The sequence below is a fragment of the Cyclospora cayetanensis genome, unplaced genomic scaffold (genome assembly GCF_002999335.1).
Source record: "Cyclospora cayetanensis isolate NF1_C8 unplaced genomic scaffold, CcayRef3 CcayRef3_contig_7, whole genome shotgun sequence".
NCBI lineage: Eukaryota > Apicomplexa > Conoidasida > Eucoccidiorida > Eimeriidae > Cyclospora > Cyclospora cayetanensis.
In genome coordinates this window covers 338931-354695 of record NW_020312700.1, presented here as the reverse complement: position 1 = coordinate 354695, position 15765 = coordinate 338931, and the positions used below count along the sequence as shown (strand labels likewise).

Sequence of the window (15765 nt, the reverse complement as noted above, 5' to 3'; positions counted from 1 at the left end):
TTCAGATAGAAATGCGGATTATAGAAAAATTACAGGGAAAAGACGTACAAACAAACTTTAACTGGCCCAAAATTAAAGCTGTATTATTAAGTTACACCAAGTGCTACCTAGCTGCGCATGAGTAATGCGATTAGCTCTACGACAGCCCTTCCGCCTTTGCTTAGCACATCGCAATATACTAAATCCTCCCCGGTGCATTTAATTCTAAATGCTTTTCGATATTTACTGGCGCCACTTTCTTAGGGGACACATCGGCCCCAGGCCTTCTTCCACCACAAGTTCTACGGTGGTATCAGCAGCTAGTATAAGCAGTCCAGCTCGCAGCTGCAGTCTAGAAGCTGTACCGCCCAACTTAAAGAATAATGATCCCCGGCGACTTTTAGGTCGATGCCTGTGCTCTCTTGATCTATTTCCCCCCACGTTTTGACTCCTTTCATATTCTACTGGGACCTCATGGCAACATCCTTAGTGTATTTGAAGACTGTCCATTCAACAAATCCAGATATTAGCGGGCCCGCTTATCCCGCAAGTTATTTACCCTCCGCCCTACCAGACCACCAATTCTGTTAGCTGGCTGACTACCCATTCTTCTGGAAGGCGCCTAGCTACACGCTTCGCACACGCGCTACAAAGCTAAATCATTCACGGTGAATTTCTAGTGCATGTCAAAAAGGACAGGTCAGAGGAGGGGGGCCGTAGATGCTGCCGAAACTCTCAATGCTATGTGCCTCCGAGGGCCAGTCGCTCCCACGGGGACTCTTCAAGGGAACGCCACAAAAGAAATCCCCATACAATGATTCGTTCAACGGAATTCCATCCACTTTTTTGTCTGTGACTACCTGGGGATAATTCTGGTCATGTGTTTCTTTTTCCTCATGCTGTAAGGCTAGCAACTCATCTTGTTGCAGCTTTGGTTGTTGCTGGTTATGTGCTGGTGCACAGTCTTGCCCGCAAGGTTCCTCTTCTGGTGCTCCGCAGAAGCTGTGAGTTCTTTGTCGCACCTCTCCGAGTAAACACAAGCTACCCAGCTTCGCTCCCCCTACCACTGGTAGCTCGAGCCGGATTACTTCGCTTTGGCCGCCCTTGCTTTGGGGGCTCCCCTTTGGATTCACCTCTTTGCCGGTTTTCACCACTTCCCAAAGGACCCTCTCAGTCTGCGCGCCTGTTCCGTGGCTAGAGGTTGCAATGTACTGAACTTGTGACTCTGCTGTTGTTCCATGCTTTTTAAAGTCTTGCACAGCCCCCAGAGGCGCCCTGAGTGGGGGGCTCCTGTCTGTCGTGGACGACCCCAGCAGGAAACGCTGCCAGGTGGTGTATTCCAGGCTTCTTCCGTGCCTACTCAGCTGCCGAACCCCAAGACGAACATCAACCGAGACTGAAATAGGGTTAGAGACTCTCTTTGAATTCCCAGAAGATCCACGAGGCTTCAGAAGTATGTGTAAACTGTCGGACTGCCTGCGTGTTGCCTTGGTTGGCGCTCGCCGGCAACCCTCGACTGGGAAGACAAGTGACCTACTGGGGGGCATGCAGCAATCGTCTACTATGGATATAGGAGTGCCAACAGCTGAACAGCCGTTCGGGGTGCTTCTGAGGGTGCTCTTTGCTGGCCGCGGTGACCCTTTTGGTATGAGCCGGGGTGGGCAGCTGGACGTCTGAAGTTCCGGGGTCACCCTTGGGTCCACTTTCTCCAGGGCGACTCCGCTCGACATCGTCTTTATATTGAGCCGTTTCTGTGTGTTGTGACCCCTTGTACCTTTCTTGCAAACCACGGGGATCTTCGAGGATGGACTCTTAAAGTATTTACCTGGATGCCTCTGCAGTGCTTCCCCAGAGTAAGCTACAGGAAACTTAGAGGGTTGAGGAGACCCTGGGTTTTTTCTTACCCGCCTGGCCGATCCAGAAGGCCCACATGAATCATTTTTTTCAAGAACACACTGGCCAGTCTCAGTTGTGGACCCAACGTTTAGTCCTGTGGCTGTTCTTTCTAAAGAGCCCATGTAGAGGTGCAACGACTGCTGCTGCTTTTGAAGAGCCAGCAGCACTTGTTGTTTGTCCTCCAGCAGCTGTTTTTCGAGCTGCAGCAGGGTGATCTGTTGGTGCAGTTGCTGCTCTATTTGTTCTTGTTGCTGCAGCAGATGCTGCTGCTGCTTCTGCTGTTGGCGGTAATGCATGATCTGATGCTTAAGTTGTTTCAGGAGCTGTTGCTGCTTCACGTCGCTGTGCAGTAGCGGCTGCTGCAGTGTCAGCTGCTTTAGTAACTTTATTTGATGCTGTATCTGTACCTCTTGCTGTTCATGCTTCTGGTGCTGTTGCTGGTGCAACTGCAGCACTTCGGATGAGCTAGTCGCTAAAGTAAGCTGCCCTTGTTGCATGAGCGCTTCACTCCTTAGGCTCCCTTCAAGCTTACGCTCTTGTGTACATGCTTCCCCGTTTTCTAGTCTTTCTTTGGTCCCATTAGCAACCAATATCTCTGGAGGAACATTAGCGGGCCAGGAACTCTCGGAGGGTTTTTGTAGGGCTGTTTCTTGTGAAGCCTCCACGAAAGTTGTTATTTTGGTGTCATCTTGCGATACGTTTCGAGGTAGAGTGTCTTTGTGGCTCGATGTTGACAGTTCCACAGCTCTACTGGACACCGAAAAAGCATAAGGAAATTTTGCCCGGCTGTAGGGACCGCTATCTTGGGGATCGTGCCTACTGGTCCTACTAGTTGCTGACGGGTTCTCAACAGCTCTGGCGCAACGACCCCCGAGAAAGCTGTGGGCTTCTTCTTGGCTGGGGGCATTTGGTATTCTTGAATCTTTGCAGGGTGTCTGGACTCCAAGGGGAGCACCACTAACGGGCATACTAATAGATAACGATACGGAGCACTTGGACGCTTTCCCCTGCGCCACCGCCCCAACCGCATTACCTGAAGATCTAGTATATTCATAGCTTAAAGTGTGGTTTAAGGGGCTGAGAGTGGTATTGCATCCTGTTTATGCGCATTCTGGAAGCCTCTGGCTCGAGTTTGGGGGGTTCCTGTCCGCTTTGGTGTTGCGTGCACCGCTCCCACAGAAGCATCAGAGTTCTTCTGTAAAGGCAATTAATAGAACCTATTGTAAACTTCGACTATTAGGAGACGAGTGGCATGGCAGACCTTTGTCCTGGATGCTCTTTCCTCTTCCTTAATCGGTGTGTTGGTCCTCACTTCGTTATTCTTTGTTCCAGCAGCAGTCCTCGCTGAGCCCCAAGGAAGTTCTTACATGCGAAACTTCAGGCCAGAAGTATCGATGCAAAATTTAGAGTGGCAATGTTCTATCCAGCTGTTCACTTGAGATGAGGACACGAAGCTGGTAGTCAGACCCTGAAACTACAAAGCTGAAACGCAAGTGTCTCACCTTTCAATTTAGATGTCTTAACTGAAGAAGCAGCCTTGAGTGCGATCTGCAAACAACATTGGCAACATCAGGCTCTTCCATGAGGTACGAATAGCTTTTTTTTCGCGTCCTCATCATGCAGTGTGCTGTACCTCTTACTGTCTGCCTGGTTTTTACCATCTGCGTATTTGACTGTAGCCTTTCCTCCTCGTGCTCCGGAAGCCTCATATCACTCAGTTCGCTCAAATATTTTTTCAATGATGCCCTAACCACCCTGGTACCTTCTCGATCTACCTCTATGCGCTTTTGCCACGTATTCTACCTTTTCTCTATGCTCTGCGGCTGGCTTGCAACAGTCTGGTGCCACTACCTTTGCTTCGCTTGCCCCAACGATTGCTTCTATGCCTGCGCTACAGGCAAGTGTGTAATAAGTCTGATTCACGACCTTATGCCAGGGGACCCACCTGCTGTACCCCCACAGACTCCAGCCTTTTCGGTTTTCTATTGCGCTGAGGCCGCACCAACGAGACAATCGCCTTGGCTGGCCATACACTCAAGCAGCTCCATGTATAACCCATGAAGACTTATGGAGGCCTCAAGCCAAAGAGGAATCGATCAACGCCATCTACAGACTTCCATTGATTTACCTGGATACGCAGAGATCGGAGACACGGAGAGACACCTGCACGCAACGACGGACCATGCCCTCAGCGAGGAAACCCTACGCCCAAAATGGTCACCACGGGCACCGATCAGGCCAAAGTTCAGGGCTAGAGAGTAGCAGTTCTTCACAACATACATTGCCTCTGCTTTTGCTTTAACGTGTTTAGGGGTGCCTTGGGGCCCCTATGAGCGACGAAGTCTTGTTTCGTAGCAGCACTACACAATGCCCCGGACGCACGAATTTCTTGCTGCACACAAGGCACTAGTTTGAATTCAATCAGAGAGGTTACTTTAAAATGTATGCCTAGGATCACAAGCCACCTTATGAAGTATCGGTGTCGCTGCGTGCTGGATCGAGTGTGTGTATCCTCCCTGAAAGTGTATTCCGTATGCCAAAGCTGCCCATATACCAGAATTCAGCGTAAGATCATCAAGTATTGAAGTGGTTTACTGTGAGTCGCTGCTTTGGGCTTCGAAGGATAGGGGAGAGAGAGAAGCAATATCGACGGGGGGAATGTTTGTGGACTTTCTTAGTCGCTTCACTCCAACCTCTCTTCCATGCTCCCTTCTGCGGCTGTCGCGACTGCTTTGACTGCCATACTTGGTGATAGTGCTGCTGCACCAGCAGTATGATGTCCTTTGGGCTCCTTTCCTTATTTTCCGGTGTACTTCCTTTCTTACTTGCAGGAGCTGGGACTGGGTTTCTCTGACTGCCCATGAACTGGGGCTGTGCTAATAGTTTCTTCTTCCAGCTATTAGTAGAAAGCCTAGGGGTACTCGAACGTTTGGGGCATTCAGAGGCGCAGAGCCCTATATCAGAGGAGCTTCCGGGTGTCTTCGAGCGTCGAAGACACTCAGAGTCCCCGCAGGCCAGGGAATGATGGAGGGCATCTGCGGTAGAAGGGTTCATTATTCTGGGAAAAAGGGCCGTGGAAGCCCGTGAGCACTAAATCTTAGCATTAACCTCAAATCGGCCAAGCATGTCTACCAGCCTTGGCATTGAGAGAATACATGGGTGAGGGTCACCTCGAGTTGTGGTGTACAGAGATAGGCGCCAACCCTCAAGGCCATCGACTTTCGTAGCTTAGATCATAATCCTAGCTAGGGTCACTAAGGATGAATAACATGTAAGAATGAACCGTAGCAGGCACTTCACTGACATCGTCGCTGTTACACCCTATCTACGCCTTTAAATCCTTCTTCGAAGGGAAGAGAAAGGCGTGCGACAAGCTGGTGAGACCTCGAATTGCTGAAACCTGGTGAAATTAACTGCAAGAAAGTCAGAGATACGCAAGTGTTTGGTGGACGAACTATCGCGGGCACGGAGGAGCCGAGCACTGGCTGGGGCTGGATACCCCGAGCAGCCAAGGCCTAAATCGTAAATCCTGAGAGCACAACCAAAATAGGGATTTATGTAAGCTGTATATTCTAACTATCCTTTCAAGCTATAGGTGTGATTCCGTTTGCCTCTAGCAGCCAACGCGAGCCGCACTCCCTCACGCGTATACTGTAGTGCGCGGAATAACCACTACACTGGGCTAAGGGACTACGGCTTTCAAAGTGCAGAAGCTCCGAACGGTACGTCCTGTTTAGATGGGCTGTATGGCAGCTCCAGGAGATCTCTGACTGCCACTTTTTGGAACAACACACAGGACACTAAACCCTTGCAAGTAGTACCCATTCGCCATGTCTACCTGTATACCAGTAACAAAAAATTTTGTCTAGGGCTAAGACAAAAGTATAAAGGAGTCCCCACTGTAGCTACTTTTCCCCACAGGATGTGTCCCTGGGGCAATCCCAAGGTCTTGGGATATAAAGTGGGAAGGCTCCTTTAAGTCAAACAAAACGACAAATATGTAAAATACTACCAAATATTACACGCCTTAGCGCCTCGACCCTGGTGCTATGTGCACACGGTGGGAATTAGGAAGAGACCTTTTAGCGCGAAAATGCGTCATTGGAGTCAGTGGGAGTTTCAAGGGCCGTGCTGCTTAAATGAACCCCTTGCTCTTTGTCTTTCTCTTTCTGATCGGAAGGGGGCCCCGGAAGGGCTTTTTCTTCAAGGATCCCAAGGGAGTCTGCAGACAGCTGGGGACACCTTTGACAGGAAGAAAAGGCCTCCGAGTAGTGACAGTCGTCCTCGTGCCACTCTGAAGGAAGGCAAGAGACGCCCTCAGCCAAACGCTCTCCAAGAAAATTTACGCCCTGCAGTACACGAATATTTCAGAAGCCCTGATTCTTATTGAGCATTCCACCTGTTTAAAAGACCCTCATACTAGACATGTCCTTGATCGCATGGCCTTGATAAGCTCTGGGCGAGTGTCTCACCGCTAGTATGTATCTTCCCATTTCATCGGAAAGCCTCACATCCTGAAAGAGAGACACCGCAGTAGAAGCGTCAGCAGCGAATAGAGGCAGGACACAGAAAAGCAAAACAAGAGACGCGGGGGAACACAAGGAAGTACATGCCTATGTGCTGGCGCTTGCCTCCTCCCCAGCCACGGCCGATTCGGAGGGCTTCTGGGGCCCTGCTGATCCATTAAGGGGGCCCCAGGAGGGGGATCCCCAAGGCGACCCTCTCGAGGGGCCCCAGGGGAGGCTCATGCAGGGCCCCTAAGCCCTCCGCCGGCCGCTGGCACTGGCGAGCGATCCACCAGGTGCCCGCTTTACAGCAGTCGCATGTAGGACCTCCCCTAGTAGTGGATCCTGACTTTAGGGGTTTCAGGAGAGTGCAAGAGGCTGAACTAAGGAAGGAACAGGCGGCCTCCGTTCGGTTGGCACGGGGGGGGGCCTTGCATGCCGCTTGCGCAGCAGAGCTTGCCCTGCTACTGCTCCCCTTCCTGCTCTCGGGGCAGTTGACGCTTGGGAGGCCCCCTATATTCTCGGGAGGGGGGAAGCTCCCTCCTAGTCTGGTGTGGCACCCTGTGAGGTTGAGAGGGCCCCTCCGCCGTGCCCCTGTCTTCCTGTCTCTTCTAACCTGGTGCGCTTGCTTTAAAAGCCTTCCAAAGGAAACAGCTGCTCCTGCGGCAGCAGACGCGGCATGGGCTGCTGCTTCTGCTGCTGCCGTTGCAGTTGCTGAGATCCCTGCGTGCGTGTCCAGGCGCTGAAGCTGTCGAGCAGCAGCAGCGGCTGCTGCCGCTGCTGCTCGGGCTCCTCCCTTGATGGAATTCGCCTGGTTCTGCAGCCTAAAGAGCCAAGCAGGCACGCGGCCTACTCCTAAGAGGATGCAGAGGTGGTCGGCAAAATTGACGCAGTTCCTGCAGCAGCCAGTTCAACCGCTCCAGGGAGAAAGCAAGCAGTTAAAGAGCAGCGGGTAAGTTATTCTGTAGGGTTAAGGAGGCGGTCGGCTACGAAAGGAGTCAGGCTGAACATGCTCAGTGTTCCCCCGCTGAGAAACTCCTCTAAGTACAATACTCTAGGGATGGTCCGTGCCTCGTAAGAATGTCGTAGGAGTTGCCTGGCCATTCTTTCTTCAGCGTATTCATCAGAGAGCAGAAGTCGTCCACGTTCAAGTCTGTTGGGCTGTGCAGACACCGCAAGTCACAAAGAGCGTCCGAAACAAAAACAAGCTTCCCTGCATTGCTCCTGGTGGAGGGATCTTATCGCGGGACTACTGAACGGCAGAAGAGACAAATCGGCCAGAGCACACAACATAATCAATTTGGGGTGGTATTTACTAACCCCATGGGGACAGTCTCTCTGTATATATGAGCGGGATGCTGCATTGGCTCGCAGACGTTGACTCCGGTGGTGTCGTCTGCATTACAGCCCACGTACATAGACGCATTCATAAGCATATGAATGTAATTATACAGATGCTACTGCGTTGTTGTGCTCCTCTTCTACTGCCCCTATACTGCAGGTGCCGGTGCTAATGCTATGGCTCCTGCTGGTGTATCTCTGTTGAGCTCTGCAAGCCAGACTTTTTGCGCGACACTGGAACACCCCTCAGCACGTCTGCACATGCGGTTGCCCCCTTTGTGCATAGGCCTTCGCTAGATCGCTCGCTTGTCAAACAAGGGCCTTTTTAAGGTGACGACTAACTGCGCACGCTAGGACGAACCTAGGAAAGCCAACCCCATGCTGTTCAGCTGCCCAGCTAGCCACTGTTACTCCCAGTCTAGCTTCACGCCGGGCATGTGTCGAGGACGGCTTGCACAAAGGGTCCATCAGCTAGATGCAGCACTGCAGTCCCTCCCCAGCTAACACGGGACTAACGATGCTCGCTCCCAGACGTGCCCAGCCAACGGACTACCTGCCCGCCGACTCAGTGGTGGGAAGGCTCAGCTGCTCGCCGTGCAACATGGGCATTCTGTCCGATGCAGCGGCTCGCATGTCGTGGCTAGGGCCTTGCTATCCACCTGCTGAGGAGGAACCCCTCAAGTGGCGTGGCAGCATTCGCAACTTTAGTCGTCTATCCCTCTTAGAATGGGGTTAGCCAGCTGGTAACTGACCAGGCGTTTGCCCAAAGCAGTACTCTTGGCCAAAGACTTCGACACCCGCGTGGAAAGCCCCCGCACCAAAGGGCCTCATGATTCGGTTGATGTAGGCCGATATGGCAGGCGTCAAGTCGTAGACATGCAGGAGCACCATGCGGGGAGAGAAGGGTGGCAAAAGAATTCCCTTGGGGCCCCGAGGTGAGGGGCGGTTTCTACGCGGCATAATCGGCAGCGCCATCGACGATGCCCAGGGCTCGATGGAGCTCCCGTTTTCGCTACTTTCGCTGCTGCTGCTGCGATGCTGCTGCCTCAACTGCAGCACCTGCTGGTGCTGCCTAGCCTCAGCCAGCTGCTGCTGAAGTTGCTGTCTCTCCTTTCTGAGGCGTGCGGCCTTGCGGTGGCTTTCAGCCCTCAGATTATGCAGCTGACGCCGCAGTTGGTGCGCTCGCGCATCGTCCTCTGAGTTCGAAAGGCGGTCCTGCCTTTGCTGTGATGCTTGCTGCCACTCTTGCGCGCGCTTCTCGCAGGGGACTGGCTGCTGAGGCTGTGCCTCCTCTACGGGGGGAGTCCAAGGCCCCAAAGGGGCCCCTCTGTCTTTCACTGGCGAGCAGAGCAGCACGTCAAGTGAACCCTCAGGCCTCTTTTGGAGAGGACTGCTGCGTGTCTCGCAGAAGATGTCTTGGGGGGCTGGTAGAGAAGGATGGGACCTGGTGATTCTCCTTTCCTGAGACACCTTTTGCTCGCCTTTTCCAGAGGGAGTCGGAGTCTCGGTACTACGTGCAGTACCGGAATAGAGGCAGTCCAGGGCTCCTTCAGACCAAGTGGATTTCCAGTGCTCTCTGATCATTGGCCGTGGTGGGGGCCCGAGAGGGCCTCCTCTCCCTAGCAGCACTTCTGCGGATTCCATGGAAACCGGTAGTGGGGGCTACTAGGAGAAGGCAGGTGTATGTGTGTGTGACTGTATGTATATGTGACTGTATGTGTGTATGTGTGTGTGTGTGTCTTTCGCCTAGTGGGAAAGATGGTGCTACCGCTGCTATGGTTGCTGAGGGCCCGGGTCCAGAAGAAGGCAGCTGAGGGGGCCTGGTGCGTGCTTTGCATTGGGGGCCCCTAGACTGCAGGTGACTGCAGGGGAAGAGGCCCCCAACCAGCAGGAGCGTGGACACTCCACCACCAGGAGGTACTTGGATGGGATCTCTGCGGCTTGCTGCACATAGAGAGCAGACAAAATTCGTCTCCGTGAAGCTTTCCACCCAACGAATACGCTTCTAAATGGTATGTTTGCTATCCGAGGGAGGCCCTCATCAGGTGAATGGATGGAGGGCAACGACCCAACTTGGGAGCCCAATACGAGCCACCCAAAGGCAACATAGAACTCCCACCCCTAAACCCTGAAACAACTGACAAGACAAATCACAGGCACAAATTCCTAATTTATATGTCTGTGGCCATCAGAAAAACATAATTTTTCTCCCTGCTGTGAGTGCGGCAGGGGCCGGTGCCAACGGACCGCGCCTCCGCCGCGGCGGTCGGGGGCCCCTGGGATCTCCGGGGACACCCCAGGGGCCCCTTGGGGCCCCTTAGGGCCACTTCCTCCACGTTTTCTAGGTGCCTTGTGCAAGTTAATGCACAGCCGGGACTGGATATGCCTAGGCGATCGGCCTCCGTCAATGGAATTCATCAGATAGTGCCTGCTCCTTACAGTGGACTTCGCGTCGGAGGCCGTGAAGGGGTTTGGCCGTACATACAGCCGAAACCAAGTTGTTCGCTGCTTTCACCGTACCCCCTCCTAATTTGCAGACGGGGATCCAGCCAGCACTACACCCTTAACCCTTGAGACACCGGAACCGCCGTGTCACTGTAAAACCTCTGGTGAGGTCGGCTCCCACAGCCACAGCGCAAACCGCGTCAGCGCCAACACAGGCGTCGATGGCAGATTCGAAGCTCGAAAGTCCAAGGGACGGCATTCCTGAGAGTTCTTGGTGGGGCACGGGCCCCCGGTTCTGTCCGCCTTGCCACCCGAACCTGTCCGAGGAAAAGACGATCCCAGGAAGCCTCTCAGTGAAACCATGTCATCCATTTGAGATCCCCTCTATAGGGTTTGAAAGACTTCTTCCTGGCACTGGCTCTAGAGCCGAGGCCCAGCCCACAGTAGCCACAGCAACTCCTGCAGCGGCAGCTGCTGCATCCCCGTGCGCTTCCACCACATCAGATTCGGAAGGATGCCTCGTAACTCTTGTAAGCCCAACGTTGCCGTCGCATTGGGGGATCTCGAGTGCACCTGGGGCCCCTGCGACCACTGAGGCTCCCCAAAAGCTCCATAGCGGCAACATCGTGTGCTTGCATTGTGGGAACCCTCAAGAGGGGAGGAGCGTATGCGTGTCTTACCAAGCGTGGTGGCTCGAGCTTCCCACGCCGGACGAAGGTCAGGAGCCAAAGGACGCGTGGCAGCCTCTGTGCGAGGGGAAATGCCTTCCCCGTGAAGGGCTTTGGAGCAGTGCGCAGCTGCAGCAGCACTTCAACGAACCACGTGAGCCAGTGTTGTTGAGGCATGCGATATAATTGGTGCTCCAGAACGTACATTGCCCCTCGCGCTTTGTCTTGCTGTTGATGCTGCAGCATCAGCTGCTGCCTACCTTGTTGTCGCCTCGGTTGGCACCGCTCTCTTCGGCCCTGGACTCAATGCAGCGCTGCAACGCATGCTGCCAGGTACACCCCACAGCCTTTCCTCCCCGGCAGTAAACACTACGACGCTCGAAACGTCAATCGACAACCTCTCTGTGGCCTTTTGGGAAATCCAGTGCTCTCCATTTCTAGGCTGGGGGCTGTGCTGCAGGTGAAGAGGCCTTGTTGCTACTGCGAGCCACAGCAGCACCACCTACTCTATTGCTGCAGCGGCAGGCAGAGCCGTCTACTCCGTCGAATGAGGCCGCAACATTAACAAAGGGCGAGCAGCCATGCTGTCTGCTGATGCGGATACGCCTCCACTACCAAACCACCATGTTGCCCCTTTCCCCACCGCTGCCGCTTTTTAGGTCTCTTTACCGCCGGCTGCTGCATTCGCCAGCACCAAAGAGGCCAAAGCAAGGCGCCTCAGAAGCTGCTGCTGCCTTTTCTGAAGAGGAAAAGCCTCAACGCTGCTGCTGCTGCAGCAGCGAAGAGGCTTACAGCGGGGCAGACGACCCGGACACAGACTCGGACGCATGCAGCTGCAGCGCCACCAGCTACAGCGGCAGCAATAACCACAGCGATCACGTTTGTGCCGTCTGCAAAAGCAGACAGCAGACGAGGGCATCACGGAGCTCCCGTGTCGTCCTCCAGCAACCCTGTGGCTTCTATTGCAGAAATTCGACTGGCAGCACAGCAGGCCCTTCAGGGGAGCCGCCGTTGGACTTCTGGCATGTTACCCTCCAGTTCTCCCTCTATTTACAGGTGGGGTGTAAATAGTTGTGGCTGCGGTTTTTACTGGTGTTGCTGCAGACCTCTCTCTGGACCTTTTAGTCCTGCACCACCTTTTAGGTCGTGCATCTGCTGGCATCTCATGCAGTTCCCTCTTTCCTTTCTTTGGTTTCACTCCGCGTTTTCTCCGTCCTCTCCAATACCTCTTTATTTTGTCTTGCTTCTTTGAAGCATTCAGTGGGCATGAATTCATATGTCTTGCCGTTCTCCTTCAATAGCTTGCGCCATCTCTGCCGCCCTTCCTCCTCGCAGTCTCCCCTTCAGTCTCAGGGGCCTCTTCCTCCTCTTGGTGCGCCTCAGGATGGCTCAGCTGTCACTTCGTCCCAGTTCGAGGATCTCCGCAACACGCGTTTGAGGCTCGCTCCCCCACAGGGCACCGTCCATGATGCCCAGAAGGCGCCTGTCTGCACCTACAGCTACACCTTAGGAGAGGGACCCCCCCTCTGCCCCGCAGTCGATGTATGGATTCGCGGCCCCTTTTATGCAGATTCTTCTGTGGACATGTGGGTGGAGCCACTGTGGGGTTCAGGCTGCCTGGACGAAGGCTCCACATCGAAAGTTTCCTGTGGATGCGGCCCTCAAGCAAGGAACGCCCTACCGGGAGTTGCTTGCCCAGCGCTACTGGGCAAGCCCCTCTACTTTAAGGACCTTAAAATTGTGTCCCTGTCCCCCCCTCGCAGCGCCAGCAGCAGCAGTCTGCTTTCAGCGCACGTGCTGAGAAAAGAGGCGAACACCAAGTTTGTTAAGGGCCACATCCACGCTGCCCTCAGGCTATATCGGCGAGTAAGCCAGAGTTGGGGCTTAGGACAAGCCGTTGTCAGGCCAGAAGGTGCTGAGTGCTCCTGTTCTTCGAGTTTAGAGTGTCGCCTATGCATGTGCAGCTTTTTGCGTCTGCGACTTAGGCCGAAGCAGTACTTGAGGCGGCCCCTAGGGAAGGCCCCACTTCTCAGTGGGCCCTCAGTACCCTTCAGCTGAACGAGGCACTTGCGCTGCTCAGGCTGCGGCGTTTCGAGGAAGCCCTTGACTGCGCCGACAAGGCATGTCCTTGTGGTGCTGTTGAGCTGTATTGGTGCTGCGGAGAACACTGATGCAGGCAATCGTGCTTTAATGCACGCTCGCAAACGCCATTTAGCAGCAGTTAGTGTGCCTGTTTGTGCCTTTCCTCCCTCAGGTGCTTTCCGTATCCCCCCACAACAGTAAAGCCATCTACAGAAAGGCAGTGGCTTTAGGGGGCCTTCGGAGACTTAAGGAGGCCCAACATCTGTGTTCTGCGGCAGAGGATCGCCTTCGAAGAGACGACCCTCAAGAAGCTGCAGAAGCTGCAGCCTTCAGGAAGCTAAACGGACGACTTCAGAGGAAAGAGGCATGTTGGGATGCGCGTAAGGTTTCGAAGCAGCAGCGAAAAGAAACCGAGCAGCTGCTGCAGCAACAGCGAGAACAGTAGCAGGTACAAACAGCGTCAACGACAGTGGCAGCAGCAAAAGTAACGGTAGCAACAGGGGCTGACGGCAAGGTGCAGCGCATTCTCGAGTTGCTGCTGCTGCAAAGCGGCTTTTGCAACATGCATCGTGAGCAGAGGTTTTGGAGAACACATTTGATCCTCTGCGCTGTTGTTGTGCATCTAGTCATCAGTGCAATATGCTTTGTAAGGTCTTCTTGAAACGGCCCATAGCTTGACGAACCCATGGAGCGCTTAGCGCTACGGCCCTGTAGTCACTTAAGAGGCACCACTGTCCAGTATAATGTGAACATAGGAGATCTGCCTTTGAAAGAAAGCACATAACGCTTGCAAAGCGTAGCCTCACCCTCAGGGCGGTCCCAGCAATCTTCCAGAGTCCTTTTCAAAACGGGAGTTCACCATGGCCCCCTGTAGGAGAGGTAGCCCAGCCCGTAAGAAGCGGCCAAGACACAGCCCTAATAGCCTTATATTAAGCATAGACTGTTCTCACTTCGTCAGCCAATATTAGAATCGTCCTCATTCCTCCAAGCGCCCTTGCAAGGATCTAGAAATCTGTTCATGGAGCCCAGACTATGCGCGAAGACGCACACTTTAGCCTCAAACAAAAAAGATTAGATATCCTGTGGCGAATATGATGCATAATATCAACAGTCCAGGCAGGATGTCTATAGGCAGACACTTTTGGCCCTAAAACAATTCAAAACTGTCAAAGCTTCTGGATATGCCTCCAGAAAAGACCCCGCATTTTCGATGCTTAAACTCCTTAGGGTACGGGCATGCGGGAAGGGGTAGGGTTGATACACTCTCTGGTCTCTCCGAGCCATCACATGCAGCTGTGCAGAGCAACTAGGTGCACATTCACACAGCCTTCACTTCTAGAGTATTGAAGTAACTCCATTCTGTAGCAAATACCATGCATTACCAGCCAAAACAGAATAATTGAGTCTTTACTACTACTCAATTAGAGATAATCAGTATAGTAAAAAGTGCCTGAGTGTGAAGGAGCTTGCTACCCAGTCCAGCGTATTTTGAGGATTGTATTATTTCCATTCAACGGTATTCTCCTCTCTTCCTGCCCTCACCCTAAAATGCTCGTGCGTGCGATGTGACAGGATACACTGGATGCACGTTTCCGCACCGTGAGAAAATTGAGAAGATTCATTCCTACCCATTCGCACAAACACTTGAGACCTATGCTGCACATTAACACTCTTTAGTACTCTATGTATTGCAATGCTCTATCAAGCGTCTCCATGGGGAGACACTGAACCCCAGCCCCTGTCTAGATGGAACTTTTTAAAGGGTTTCTCAAAGAAAATCCCTTGCTCTCCCTGCCCACGCCACTTTGGCTACCAATATAAGGAGAAAAGGCTAGCTAGAGTGCTGGAAGCTGCACCCCGTATGAGCTCTTAGCATTCAGCTACTTGGAAATAGCATCTAGTACACATGAACACAACACTGCTCCTCCTGGTGTTTGAGCTGACAGTACGCTCCGATAACCGTTGAATGAACAAACCAAAAGCCTATTTCAGACTAGTTTATAGCTAGCATAACTATTGTAGAGGGGAGTTTCAAAGTGTACCTTAGCCCGCTACACCGCTACAAACTCACCGCAACAGTTCCCCTCACGTAGCGACAGAAATTGGGGGGAAAAGGGCATGGCAAAGGGGAGCGTCTTTGGAATGACATCCAATGACTCTTTCGTAGACTCCTATTGTGTCTGGAGCGATGTGTCTCGCAATGGTGACGTGTGATGAAGCTTTATGGTTTGCGTACTAGAAGTACAAGATTACCTCTACACTGCAGCAAGGTGAATATGCGACTTTACCTAGTCACTCAATGCTGAACTCACTCTGAACCAAACGTATCCAGTCTAACAGAAACTGTCAAAATGTAGTTAGCTAGCTGCTACGCGTTACAGGGGTTCCGGACACTGCTCTGCTGGTAGCAGCAACTGTCCTACACCAGCAGCGGCAACTGTCCTCTGCTGGCAGCGGCGGTGACACTGGCAGCGTCAGGAGCAAGCAGATTTAGCAGCGCCTTCTACGGTAAAGGCGGTGTACCGCAGAGGAGCACACGTCTTCGTGCTTGATGACTTTCCCCCGCCAACCTCAACGATGCATGCACGCAGGCCACCTCGTTGCGACTTCTGCTAGGTTCCCCACCTTAGTTTTCTACTACCAGCGTAGCTCATTTAATACTTTTATATCCCAAATATGAAGCCTTTGAGCCTAAATTCCTTTCGAAAGTCAAAATAAAAGAAAGGGCTAGCGGGAAATCGTGGCAGTTGGCCATTACCAGGAGGCTGTCAGCGCGGTAGCGCGAGCAGCAATAGCAGCTGCTGTTGTTGTTGCTGCGCTCCCACCCAGCAGACGCTGCTCCGAAAAGC

At 53.1% G+C, this 15765-nt stretch overlaps 3 protein-coding genes across 3 annotated transcripts; 1 reads left to right on the top strand and 2 right to left on the bottom strand.

Moving 5' to 3' along the window:
- Positions 1 to 665: 665 nt before the first annotated feature.
- LOC113146865 lies at positions 666 to 4929 on the bottom strand. The gene is made up of 3 exons (XM_026335480.1): positions 4701 to 4929; positions 3638 to 3755; positions 666 to 2931 (listed from the first exon to the last, which is right to left on the bottom strand). The coding sequence occupies exons 1-3, from the start codon at positions 4927 to 4929 to the stop codon at positions 666 to 668; spliced, it is 2613 nt and encodes an 870-aa protein (XP_026191265.1).
- A 1028-nt stretch (positions 4930 to 5957) lies between these two features.
- Positions 5958 to 9305, bottom strand: LOC34622886. The gene is made up of 7 exons (XM_026335479.1): positions 9018 to 9305; positions 8474 to 8957; positions 7701 to 7776; positions 7452 to 7541; positions 6997 to 7276; positions 6348 to 6389; positions 5958 to 6224 (listed from the first exon to the last, which is right to left on the bottom strand). The coding sequence occupies exons 1-7, from the start codon at positions 9303 to 9305 to the stop codon at positions 5958 to 5960; spliced, it is 1527 nt and encodes a 508-aa protein (XP_026191264.1).
- Positions 9306 to 9770: 465 nt separating this feature from the next.
- LOC34622884 lies at positions 9771 to 13849 on the top strand. Its single transcript, XM_026335478.1, has 10 exons — positions 9771 to 9822; positions 9943 to 10182; positions 10350 to 10955; positions 11033 to 11167; positions 11295 to 11311; positions 11405 to 11856; positions 12136 to 12700; positions 12820 to 12954; positions 13089 to 13252; positions 13729 to 13849. The coding sequence occupies exons 1-10, from the start codon at positions 9771 to 9773 to the stop codon at positions 13847 to 13849; spliced, it is 2487 nt and encodes an 828-aa protein (XP_026191263.1).
- Positions 13850 to 15765: the final 1916 nt, after the last annotated feature.

Bases quoted from the DNA above. Each gene is read 5' to 3' on its own strand.
- LOC34622886 (XM_026335479.1), bottom strand. From the start codon at position 9,305: ATGATCAGAGAGCACTGGAAATCCACTTGGTCTGAAGGAGCCCTGGAC. The intron at 7,777-8,473 runs GTCAGTTACCAG...GCTGTAATGCAG, and splicing joins CTGCTTTGGGCAAACGCCTG to ACGACACCACCGGAGTCAAC. The intron at 6,225-6,347 runs GTGAGACACTCG...CGTGTACTGCAG, and splicing joins TGGGAAGATACATACTAGCG to GGCGTAAATTTTCTTGGAGA.
- LOC34622884 (XM_026335478.1), top strand. From the start codon at position 9,771: ATGGATGGAGGGCAACGACCCAACTTGGGAGCCCAATACGAGCCACCC. The intron at 10,956-11,032 runs GTGCGCAGCTGC...TTGGTGCTCCAG, and splicing joins CCGTGAAGGGCTTTGGAGCA to AACGTACATTGCCCCTCGCG. The intron at 11,857-12,135 runs GCATGTTACCCT...CTCCTTCAATAG, and splicing joins GAGCCGCCGTTGGACTTCTG to CTTGCGCCATCTCTGCCGCC.
- LOC113146865 (XM_026335480.1), bottom strand. From the start codon at position 4,929: ATGAACCCTTCTACCGCAGATGCCCTCCATCATTCCCTGGCCTGCGGG. The intron at 3,756-4,700 runs GTAAGAAAGGAA...GCGCAGGCATAG, and splicing joins CCCAGTCCCAGCTCCTGCAA to AAGCAATCGTTGGGGCAAGC. The intron at 2,932-3,637 runs GTACCAGGGTGG...CCACACTTTAAG, and splicing joins CATAGAGGTAGATCGAGAAG to CTATGAATATACTAGATCTT.